This window comes from Octopus bimaculoides, chromosome 1 (genome assembly GCF_046866305.1).
Source record: "Octopus bimaculoides isolate indiv1 chromosome 1, ASM4686630v1, whole genome shotgun sequence".
NCBI lineage: Eukaryota > Metazoa > Mollusca > Cephalopoda > Octopoda > Octopodidae > Octopus > Octopus bimaculoides.
The window spans coordinates 99,482,986-99,496,057 of NC_142928.1; the positions used below are offsets into that span (position 1 = coordinate 99,482,986).

The 13,072-nt window shown below is 35.4% G+C and overlaps 1 protein-coding gene across 5 annotated transcripts in view; it reads left to right on the forward strand.

The window, feature by feature from the left end:
* LOC106876173 (microprocessor complex subunit DGCR8) overlaps positions 1–11,060 on the forward strand; it is a 73,395-nt gene extending 62,335 nt beyond the window's left edge. For all 5 annotated transcript variants that reach the window (XM_089354610.1, XM_089354628.1, XM_089354614.1 and 2 more), the window contains 4 exons: positions 3,538–3,594; positions 4,207–4,290; positions 5,780–5,890; positions 7,248–11,060. In XM_089354610.1, coding sequence (XP_089210736.1) covers positions 3,538–3,594; positions 4,207–4,290; positions 5,780–5,890; positions 7,248–7,325 — 330 coding nt within the window. In that variant the 3' untranslated portion in view covers positions 7,326–11,060. The remainder of the gene's footprint in view (positions 1–3,537; positions 3,595–4,206; positions 4,291–5,779; positions 5,891–7,247) is intronic.
* Positions 11,061–13,072: the final 2,012 nt, after the last annotated feature.

Sequence of the window (13,072 nt, forward strand, 5' to 3'; positions counted from 1 at the left end):
AGCCATCTGGTTTGCCAGTCCTCAGTCAAATCGTCCAACCCATGCTAGCATGGAAAGTGGATGTTAAACGATGATGATGATGATGATGAACCTTTGTTGAAATTTTCATAATAATTGAAATATAATCTTGACTTTTCTCATGTTACTATTTATCAGTTTTACTTAAAGTTCTCTAGTACAATTTATTGTCCCTCTAACTTTTCCACATACAATTACAATTTTTGTCTTCTCAAATTAAAGGTAAATTTTGGTAAATGCTCCATATCAAACGTTCTCAACCATTTTTTACCTATGGAACCCTTTGATACTTTTTTCACGCGGGACAACCTGTTGAAAGCCACCGACCAGATTTGTGGGTGGTGTAAGGTCCCCTCCCGACCCAGAGTAACGTGGTGGTGGAACAAGGAGGTAGACAGGGCTATTAGACAAAAGAAACAGGCTTGGAAGAACGGTGGTAGCAGGGAATTGTACCAATGTGCCAGAAGGGAGGCTAGGCGACAGGTTTATTTAGCCAGAGGGGAAGCAGATAAGGAAAGATTTGCCAATGTTCTGCGCCGTGAGGACCAAAGACTCGAGGTATTTCGTGTTGCAAGACAGTGTAGGAGAGAGAATAGTGATGTTGTAGGAGAGAAATGTGTTCGCATGGATGATGGTACGCTTGCATTAAATAAGGATGCAAAGAAAGAGGTCTGGAGATGCCACTACGATAGATTGCTTAATAAAGAGAATGAATGGGAGAAAGAGAGCCTGCCGTATGTCGACCCAATAGAGGGACCAGCTATCCGAGTTGATAGTACCAGGGTAGATAAAGCAATTAAGAGTATGAAGACCGGGAAAGCCCCCGGCCCATCAGGAATCACTGCAGAGATGCTCAAAATATCTGGCAGTGTTGGCTATAGCCTAGTCACCTGTATTACGAACCAGGTGATACACGAAGGAGTCATACCCAATGACTGGTGTAGCAGCATCATAGTCAACTGCTACAAAGGTAAAGGTGACGCTTTAGATACAAATAATTACAGAGGCATCAAGCTGTTAGATCAGGTTATGAAAGTTACAGAGAGGGTCATAGCCCAACTAATTAGGGAGCGAATCAATTTAGATGAGATGCAGTTTGGGTTCGTGCCAGGTAAAAGCACTACTGATGCCTTATTTCTAGTGAGACAGTTGCAGGAGAAATACCTAGCTAAGGATAAACCTCTGTACCTGGCTTTCGTTGACATGGAGAAAGCCTTTGACAGGGTCCCCCGATCCCTTATCTGGTGGTCAATGAGGAAACTTGGAATAGAAGAATGGTTAGTGAGAGCTGTGCGAGCCATGTACAGAGATGCTGCCAGTAAGGTGAGGGTTGGAAATGAGTACAGCAATGAATTCCGGGTAGAGGTAGGGGTCCACCAAGGTTCCGTCCTCAGCCCCCTCTTATTTATCATAGTCCTCCAGGCAATCACAGAGGAGTTCAAGACAGGTTGCCCCTGGGAGCTCCTCTATGCTGATGACCTTGCCCTAATTGCGCAGTCACTATAAGAACTAGAGGAGAAGTTTCAGGTGTGGAAGCAAGGTCTAGAATTGAAGGGCCTTAGAGTCAACCTAGCTAAAACCAAAATCCTAATAAGTAGGAAGGTAGATAAAACACAAACCCCTTCAGGTAGATGGCCCTGCTCAGTATGTAGAAAAGGAGTAGGTAGTAACTCTATAAGATGTACCCGGTGCAAGCTATGGACACATAAGAGGTGCAGCAACATCAAAGGCAGGTTAACTAGCAAGTTAGTTTTTGTTTGTGGCAGATGTTCAGGTGCAATAAAGACTGTAAACAAACAGGAAACAACTTCTATCTCATTCCAGGGTGAAAAACTAGAGGTAGTCGATAGCTTCCGCTATCTGGGCGACCAAGTTAGTAGTGGGGGTGGGTGCGCTGAAAGTGTAGCTGCTAGAATAAGAATAGCCTGGGCAAAGTTTAGAGAGCTCTTACCCCTGCTGGCGACAAAGGGACTCTCACTCAGAGTAAAAGGCAGACTGTATGACGCATGCGTACGAACAACCATGCTACATGGCAGTGAAACATGGGCTGTAACTGCTGAGGACATACGTAAGCTCGCAAGGAATGAAGCCAGTATGCTCCGTTGGATGTGTAATGTCAATGTGAATACCCGTCAGAGTGTAAGTATCTTGAGAGAAAAGCTGAACATTAGAAGTATCAGTTGTGGCGTGCAAGAGAGACGATTGCGCTGGTATGGACATGTGGTGAGAATGGAGGAGGATAGCTGCGTGAAAAAGTGCCACACCCTAACAGTTGAGGGAACCCGTGGAAGAGGTAGGCCCAGGAAGACCTGGGCTGAGGTGGTGAGGCAAGACCTTCGTACATTGGGCCTCACCGAGGCGATGACTACTGACCGAGACCTTTGGAAATGTGCTGTGCGTGAGAAGACCCGGCAAGCCAAGTAAGATCGTTGTCAGTGCCCCTGGACTGGTTCTTGTGCGGGTGGCACATGAGATGCACCATTTTGAGCGTGGCCGTTGCCAGTACCGCCTGACTGGCTCCTGTAGGATTTTCGAGCAAGATCGTTGCCAGTGCCCCTGGACTGGCTTGTGCGGGTGGCACATAAAAGACACCATTTCGAGCGTGGCCGTTTTCGTGCGGGTGACACGTAAAAGCACCCACTACACTCTCTGAGTGGTTGGCGTTAGGAAGGGCATCCAGCTGTAGAAACTCTGCCAAATCAGACTGGAGCCTGGTGTTGCCATCTGGTTTCACCAGTCCTCAGTCAAATCGTCCAACCCATGCTAGCATGGAAAGCGGACGTTAAACGATGATAATGATGATGATGATGATGATGATGATGGACCTCCATAGCCATTTGTTGTATATAAAAATATCCTATTGTATTTTTATAATTAAATATTATTAGGAACTGTATAAAAAATTAAAATATTTTGCATAGGCGCAGGAGTGACTGTGTGGTAAGTAGCCTGCTTACCAACCACATGGTTCTTGGTTCAGTCCCACTGCGTGGCACCTTGGGCAAGTGTCTTCTACTATAGCCTCGGGCCGACCAAAACCTTGTGAGTGGATTTGGTAGACGGAAACTGAAAGAAGCCCGTCGGATATATGTATGTATATATATATATGTGTGTTTGTGTTTGTCCCCCCACCATCTCTTGACATCCGATGGTGGTGTGTTTACGTTCCTGTAACTTAGCGGTTTGGCAAAAAGAGACCGATAGAATAGGTACTAGGCTTACAAAGAATAAGTTCTGGGGTCGATTTGTTCAACTAAAGGTGGTGCTCCAGCATGGCCGCAGTCAAATGACTGAAACAAGTAAAAGAGTAAAAGAGTTGTAGAAATATCGATTCATTGCACATAAGTTTTATCAACAAAATCTTATTGGGCCCCCTTGTGCCATATAGACCCTGGTTGAGAACCACTGCTCTAAATGAAACCAGTAAGGGAATATAATTTAGGCTTAGTGGTAGCATTGTGTTTATTTTATTTTTGTTTTGTTTAACTCTTTAATTACCTGGTATATTTTTACCTTCAGGTTGTGTGTAAAAATAAAAGAGAAGGAAAACAACAAGCTGCACAAGCTATATTGCAGGTATGTTTTGCTGTGTTGACAATTTATTTAGAAATTATACTTAATTTTTCTTTTTCTGAACGATAAAAATTGTTTGTGTTTATTTCATTAATGAAATTTGATACGACTTTATATATAAGATAATTCATAAACTTGTTATGAACATGTTCATTGTATAAATTTCTAATGCAAAATAAATACTTCTACATCTCTATACCTTGTCAACTCTTACTTATACCTCTTAAAAGGATTAACCCTTCACCATTCACATCCTATCAAAAGTAATGCTTTTTTATTCACATTGTTTTGAATTAATTATGAATTACCTTGTAGCTATCAGATTTTGATACGGTAACTATTAATTTTTAGAATTATATTATAGGGTTGGTGTGAAAAGCCAGTTTGAACATAAACAGACAGAATATTTTGGCCGGATATGGCCAGTTTAAATGCTGAAGGGTTAATATTTTAGTTCTTTTTGAGCAAGTAGCTTTATGTGTATAGTAAAATTCAAGTCCTCATATATTCAGTTGACTTTGGAAACTATAATACAATTATTTGTACTATGTACTTGTTATTTTATGCGTATTTAATCACAAAGAAGAATACTAAATTTTAAAAATATTTTTCCAGCGTCTCCATCCACATATTACCAGTTGGGGTTCTTTATTACGGCTGTATGGTCGAATTTCATTCAAAATAATCCGTGAAAAGAAAGTAAGATATGTTTCCTTCTTGATGTTTCAAGTTTTATTTGTTATTCCATTAAATACATATTCTTCATTGTTTTATATTTTTTGTCATACGAAAGAAATCATTTCTAGACAAGCCATACTTTGTTGGCATCAACTCTGACAGCCTCATAATTCCTGTCAATTGAACTATTTACATCCGTTTGCCCTCAACAAATAGCATGTTAAAGAGTACCATAAATAATTAAACATTTCTGTTACTGAATATAGACTACTTCAAATAATAGAGGAAGAGTTAATTTGAACATCTATTTTTATATAGTAATTATTTAATGGCAATAATTAGTAAGTTAAGAATATAAAATAAATTAAGATATCAGTAAATAGAAAAAACTTTTTACTATAATTATTTAGAAAATTAGACAACTAGATAGTTTGAATCAGTGCTATTTTTCTACCACTTTTATTCCTTATTGTAAATGCTTGTTCATTTATCAGCAGGACTAATAAATATACAAGTATTGAGGATTAGAAGAAAAAAAAACTTTGTAAATGAGAAAAGCTTGCCAAGCAAATTTTATTTTTTTATAGGCAACTGCATATATCTAAAATTGGATGGTATATAATGTTTATGTTTTAGCATGAGTACATTGTTAGTTATCAAATTGATCTCCGGAGCAAGTTATCTTTGGCTGAGCTAGTTAATTAAAAGGATCTAAATTGGTATGCCATCATCCCCATTCTTTTAACATCCATTTTTCTGTTTTCTTGGGTCAAACATAATTTGTTGAGATAGATTTTCTATGGCTGGATGCCCTTCCTGTCATCAACCTTCAAATGTTTCCAAGTAAGATAATAACTCCTTGTCTTCTGGGCATGTTTTCATGGAAGACTGGAAATCTCTCTCTCTCTCTCTCTCTCTCTCTCTCTCTCTCTCTCTCTCACATACACCACTTCTTTCAGTTTATGTTTATCAGATTCACTCACGTGGTTTTGATTAACCCAATAATATTCCTTAGTCTCAACCATTCCAATGGTATTTCATGACCACTTATCCCATCTTACATTTATGAAAATATTTTCACTCTTCTCATATCAAAGTTAAATGATTGATGTTGGAAACAACATTCAGCTGTATGCCACTTACTATAATCGATTTTATTACATATTCTAATTAATAAAATTCTTTCAGATTTATTAGTAAAAGAAATTGCAGAGACAACATTTACAAAGTATATATTTCATTATCAGACTCTTGTTACTTATGAAAAATTGTATTTTTCAAATTATGTCTATAATTTCATTTTTAAAAAATCGGATTCAGCAAAATGAATTATAAGAGAATTATAAAGTATTTCCATAGCTGTCTTGTTTTGATATTGTATAGACTCCCATTTAGGATTCCTCTCTGGAATAATAACCTGTCAGAAGACTGAGTTGTCTTGTATTTATTATTTCATTCTGTCAACACTTTAGTTTCCTAAAGGATTTTTTTCTGCATTATTCTCTTTCAGGAAGAAGAGCAGAGCATTACTGAATTACAGTCTCAGGCCAAGTCCAACAAACCCAATACAGCAGTGTTAGAGAAACTCAGAGAAGAAATGCGCAAGATTAAATTACAGAGGGTCAGTATTTTGCAATTCTCGAAATATCTGGTTGTTTGATGTAATTGACAGAGTCCCCCGATCCCTTATCAAGTGGTCAATGCAGAAACTAGGGATAGATGAGTGGTTAGTGAGAGCTGTGCAAGCCATGTACAGGGATGCTGTCAGTAAGGTGAGGGTTGGCAATGAATATAGTGAAGAAATCCGGGTAGGGGTCCACCAAGGATCCTCAGGCCCCTCTTATTCATCATAGTCCTCCAGGCAATAATGGAGGAATTCAAAACAGGATGCCCCTGGGAGCTCCTGTATGCTGATGACCTTGCTCTAATAGCTGAGTCACTATCAGAACTAGAAGTTTCAGGTGTGGAAGCAAGGTTTAGAATTGAAGAGCCTTAGAGTCAGTCTTGCAAAAACTAAAGTCTTAATAAGTAGGAAGGCAGAAAAATCACAAATCCCTTCAGGTAGATGGCCCTGCTCAATCAAATGGCATCAGTAGAAACTCCATAGGATATCATTCTCATGACATTCCAATATCACCACTCCCCCCACGACATTCCCATATCATCAACTTCACTAATACATCTTAGCTACAATACTGTTGAATCTACCAACTTTTAGTGTGTGTGTGCATATACGTGCACACATACAGATCTACATACATTTGTGTATCTACATGTCTGTATATGTGTGTATATATCTGTGTATTAAAACGAGTTTTGTTTGTGAGGCAGTTTTGTAATACAGTTTTAATTTTGGTTGGTACATTGATAGTTGGCAACTGCTGTGGATTTATGTTTAATTGGTACATAGATGTTTATTATGTAGCTGTTAACTTACTACAACTACAAAAGACTCATTGACATCCATGTATTATATAGTTAATTATGCTTGACCTTTATTGGTAACTAATAGCTATTTAATAGAATTCTTCCAGTTAAATGAGTGGCTACTTTTGGATCTAAATCAGTATATCTGTTTGGAGCCGTTGGCATGAAATATATTGTAACTATCTTGTATAATATTTAAGAGTATCATTCCAGTTGTATAATAACTTTTCTGTTATATACTATAACTAGTTGTATGGTTAACTTACACGAAATGTTCAATGAAAAATTTGTTTATGTGGGCCTGTTAAAATTCAATAGCAAAAGCATGCAAGATGATTGTTTTGTTATTTGAGCAGAAAATCTGTCTCGCAGATGTCTGCAAATATGATGTAACAATCAATAGTTGTCTAAACCATTCAGAACAACTTTTTGTTGTTTAAAAACCTGAATACATTACATACATTACTAAAAATGATTTCATTAATTCTAAAAATAAAAGAATTTGCCTAATTTTGTGTAATGAAATTTAATTATGTTTTTACTTTTTGCAGGAATCCATCAAATCAAGAGGAAAGTTGCGGCTTGAATCAGCTGTCCCTGTAGGAAACGTGTCAGGATTAGACCTCTGATACTAGTCCTTTGTTTACAGATGTTTGTTAATTTATGCTATCAATGCACTTAAGATTACTCTGTTGTTTCCAATTTTAATGCTTGTAGCCAATTGTTTCTCTCTCCCTCCTCTTTCACACCCACACACATTCTATTTCTTTCACCCACCACCAACTTTGACTTGAATGTCATTCGAAGAAAAGTAATATTGAGTCAATGACTTGGTCATTTTTCCATTACTGCACTCAACTATCAATCTGATCTTCCACAAAAACACTACCCATTTCTGTCTGTCTTAGCCATAGTTGTTTGAAGTGTGATTGAACTATATGGCGTCCTCAATGTTTTTCTTATTTTTGTGGGTGGGGGTTTACTTTTGAGGAACTTCCTACATGTCATCTTTAAAAAAACAATCTCTTTACACTTTCCAGTATCTTGCACTATAGTTGTCAATTGTTTGCATAGAACTGTTTGTTATCTCAAAATCCAGCAACTGTATCTTATATGTTATTTTTTTATTGCATTTACATTTACACTGCATAACTTCAATTAGAAATGTGTTGATGTTGTGTAGCTAGCCTTCCGCTGACTGAAGAGGGACAGATGTTTGTTTTTGATAAACTTCATTATAACTCTGGACTTTTACATGGAACTTAAAATGAAAGCATTTGCAGTCGGAGGATGAAGCACAATTGTTAATCCAGCCACCACTTCCTCCTAGCTCATCTAATTCTGTGTGCTCTCATTCATATATACAGAATAAGTGGGTGAAAAAATTGTGATAACCAAGGGAGGCAAGTACTCCTTGCCCATTCCATATTCTTCTATTACTGCCTCATTTAAATATTTGGATGTTGACATTACATATACACACATGGTTAGTTTCCCATCCCTAAGCTATCATGGTTAAAGTGAAACTAGCTAAAATTGGAGTAAAGTGATGATAGCCTTTTAATAATTTATCTCTCATATATCAGTTGTTGTGTGCGTGCACGCACGCACGCACACACGCACACATTGATCAATATTTTCAGATTCATATGTGATTCTTGTTAATTTAAAATTATCTCAACTAAAGAGGAAATCCAAGATTATGGTTGAATTTTCAAAGCAGATATATTTTATGGTTTATGGTGGGCTAACTCCTTCATATGCAAGCATACATAGTGTGTGTGTGTGTGTGTGTGTGTATGTAATCTCTTTAGTAGGTACATTTGATTTTATTCTTATGGCCCCAACCACAATATAAATTGTGACTCAGATATTTGAAGAAAAAAGTTTGCATTGTTCAAAACAGTATCATGTGAAATACTTTATAGCAGGCAGTCGTTTTGTTAGATTTTAAGTAGTGTCTCTTGCTCTAGAAATTGGTGTGTGGATATGGTTCAGTTATTCCTCTCAATTTGAAATGTAATCTGAGCAGAGTTTTTTTTTTTGTTTTCATATTTTAGCTTCTTTTTATACGTTTATATTTGTCAGGAATCAGGATTTAAGTAAAAGTTTTGTCTCCTTAAATTGAATTATTCTCATCTTGAATGTCATGAAACCACTTTTCTTTGTTTTTAATAGATTATTTCATTTCTCACTACCAGAAATATCTCTGTTCTGATCCAATTTTTTTCCTTTGTTGGTTTTTTTTTACCTACTATTAAGAATGTAAAAAGCCTTAGCATTTATGTGTCTTTCCTTGGAGGAAATCTGAAATCATTTATGCTGGGATTAGTTTAGTGAAGTTACATTAGAAACCATTTATTTTATAACTATTTTCACTTCATATGAACTTGATTTTGGAGTCAGTCATCAAAAATCAAAATGCTTTTTCAAGTTGCAAGGACATTGGCTAAATTATGCATTTACTACTCTTGTTTCTCTTAGTCACTTATTTTCACTGGCAGCTGAAGGTAATTAATGCAGTGAATAAACACTGATATCATCATGATCATCATTATCATCATTATTATCAATTAAGTGGCTATTTTTTAAGTCAAGTTTAAACCCAGAAAAATGAAGGTAATAAATGTGTGAACTAGTCAATTTTTAATTCACAATTACCATCATATTGTCTCTCCTTCCATTATTCCTTGGCATCTAATACTTATATTGTCTTAATATTGTCTACAGCTGCTATTTTACATGCTGAATATGAATTTAAATTCTTCTCTTATTGTTCCTTTCAGTGTTCTTATACCTCATTACAATATATTTAGCATACTGTAAAGGGACATTATCTTAAAACTCAGATTTAGAGGAAGTACACAGCTGTCATTGAAAATCCCTATTCATCAAAGTTATATTTTGTATCTATGTCAGAAATCAATATTTTTCATCTTTAAGACACTCAGGCGCTACAAATCTTCCATATATTTCTCTTTTCTTGCAATACCTTAAAAGCTGTTGTAATTCTGCTGACAACTGATCAGGTATATTTTTTGCTACAATCTCTCCCTCTCCTTACTGAAGATGAAAGACAGTAGCCAGGTATCCAGGTATGACAAGAATTTGAACTGTAATTCAAGCTCTAATTCAATGGCTCTAGGCTGTGCAATGTTCCTAGTGGATTGCCAGTGTCATCAAATAGTGTTTCTGTGATAATGATAGCAGTCTATCATCAAATGAGATCTCTCTGCAAACCTGACAGTAACATATCTGCAACAGCTGACACTAAAAGGTTTTTGTGAATATTAATGTGAAAGAATTATTTGAATTATCAGTAGCTGCAAAACAAGAACTTCTCTACATTATAATCTTCCCATTCATAGCACATTCTTTTGCGAAGCTATAATTTCTTTGTCAAAAGCTTTTTATTTCGCCTTTCCTTTACAAGAATTTATGTCATCTTTGATCTGTTTTCTAATTTCATTTATATCTTAGTTGCTATTGTAAATATCAACTTCCTTTTTCTTTTATTGATTCATGCTCTGGCTCCACCTCCTAGAGTTTTAGTTGCTTGTATCAAACCTAGTACTTTATTTGACACTTATTTTATTGATGATGTAAGGGATGAAAGATAAAATCAACCTTAGCAAAAAGTGACTAAATACCACATGGTGATTTTGTTCAACGTGCTGATTTTGATTGACCATCCCATGCCAGTGTGTGTGTACACACACACATGCACACACTCAAACACAATATTATTGAACAGTAATACTCAGTATTCAACACTGCATTTGGTGCATTCATTATTTGTGGATTAACAAAGCTACCAATAGTTTCATGTGGAAAGGGTATCCACATTTCTTCAAGCAATCCATTTCAAAATACTGGTAATCGTCTCCATTTTTGGATGGAGACAATTATCAGTGTTTTTAAAGGACAGCTTGAAAAATTGTTGATACCCTTTCCACATGAAACCATTGATAGCTTTGTTGATTCACAAATAAAGTGTGTATGTATATATGTACATCTGATGATTTTTGTATATGCATTCTGCACAGTTACTCTTCTACTAAAATATAATTCTCAAGACTGCTTAACTTCCCCAAAGTGCTGCACAGTGGGATCAAATCTGGAACTATGTGGTAGCTAAGTGAACTTAACTATATAGCCATAGTCTGTTGTTTATCTTTTCTAGTTAATTGCTTTATCAAATGTAACACTCTCTTGTAAGAAGTTTACCAGTAGCATATCTATTGTTATAATGATTTATTACAATAAGCCATGCAATGGAATTGCTTTAGTGACCAATTTGTGATGCTTTATAGTACATTATGATAACAAAATATACCAAAGATTATCACAAAAAAGACCAAAAATGAATATAACCATAAATAGTTTTAAATGGCTGGTATGATTGTTCCACAGTTAGTTTTAGTTTAAACATCTGATATCAGATCAAGTGATTTGCTAAACAAGTACAACTACATAATCAATTCACTGATTTTACTTAATTAGCACCATTGATCTGCTTCTTCTATCACTGTGTCAATATTGGAAATATAAATGAGATTTGAATGAATTTGCTGAATGAAATACACTCAAAAGTTTTTAATAAAGTGAAATTTTAAACAAAAACCTACTTGTATTTGAAGAGGTGAGATAATTTCATTAAATTAAGAATTGATTAAATTAATTTGATTGTCATGCTTAAGAGGAAAATTTTATCTTTCTTAAAGACAGTGACAGTCTCTGAAGAATAGACAATATGAACCTACTTAATAAATAGAGGCTTTTACTTATTATGTAAGTGTGGCTGTACTGAATGATGCATGAAAATAGATTCTTAATGAACTGAAAATTTCCTCTAAGCTAGATAAAGAAAACAAAAATCTAGTGGCATTTGTTAGCAATTCACAAAAAATAGAAGAATGTATTTCAATGAATTAAGATTTAACTCTTAACATCCTGTATGGCACAAATCTGCACAACATCGTATGTCTTTTTGTCAGTCCTATGGTGCCTAAAACCATCTGAAATGAACTACTCATGTTTATACTTTTGTGGCTTTTGGAAGTAATCTAATCTAGAGAAGAAAACTTTAAAGTCCCTTCCACTATCATAGAAATTCAGTGCATCTAGTCATACTTAGTTAAAAACCATGCTGTTGTCTTAGCTCCACTAATGTCTTTCAAGCAGTTTTTATTAGCCTCCTGCTCTAACATGCCTACATCTAGATTATTAACATATAAATATAAATTATGCAGGTCTTGTATATTTTTATCTGTTGCAATATGTCTGCAGGTACAATTTGAGACACCAACCTTTGTGTGCACTGCCATTAAACCAAATTGTAACCTGTACGTTTCACAAGCAGCTAAGAGAGGGAATGTTTGATGTTTCATCATTTCTGGCAGCATCGCTAAAAATTATTAGCATGATAGATTTGGATTCACTCTTTTCTTTTTTTTCATTCTTTCTATGTATTAGAACTATTTCTTCCATGAGTTATCCTTTTGCAGTCTGTTGAGGAACTGAGAAATTGGAGATTATATTGATTCAGTAGGCTTTTATTACATAACTCTACCTCATAGTTTGCTAGCCTACTTGTCATTTTCTCTACTGAGGAATCATAATTAACAATAGAAAATATAAAAACGCAGCTGTGTAGTTTGTCTAAATTACATCTTGAGCAAATTTTTTTCTTTGCAAATTTATTAATTTAATAACAAAGGCTTTCTGAAAACTGATATCTTTATTCCATTTTGAAAACTAACATCTATATTCCATTTTGTAAACTAATATCTATAGTCCCTGTCAATCTTATGTGTTGTTTTGTTTGATTTTCATTTTGTCCACCTGTAAAAGATCTGCTGGAAAATTTCATTCTGTTTCTAAACAATCTTCAAATATTTTGCTCAAAACGTAAATGTCTTTGCACTAACATTCCATCATAATATAAGATCATGAAGCTATTTGGCTTACCCTTCAGTCTGTCAACATCCTTTGCTTATGTTAAGTTGCTGTGCTACATAATTCATCTCCGTCTTCTTTTACCGTTATATCAAGTATACTATTCTCTAAGTTAGTGACAATCTGGCATATATTTCAGTATTTAATCTCATGTCTCTTCTTTATTCCACTGTCAAAAAAAAAAAAAAAAAAAAAAAAAAAAAAGGGATGGGGGGACAATGTAATGTGAATGTTAAGGATTCTTCACTGTGAGAGATTATTAGAGAGACTTTGCTTGTTGGCTCACTAGATTATTGAAGATGTTGATCAATGAATTGTCACTCTGTAATTGATAGTAGTAGAAGGTCTAGCATAATATACAATTTCAAAATATATTAACAGATCAAATAAGAGTTTAAAGTGGTTTAAATGTCAGCAT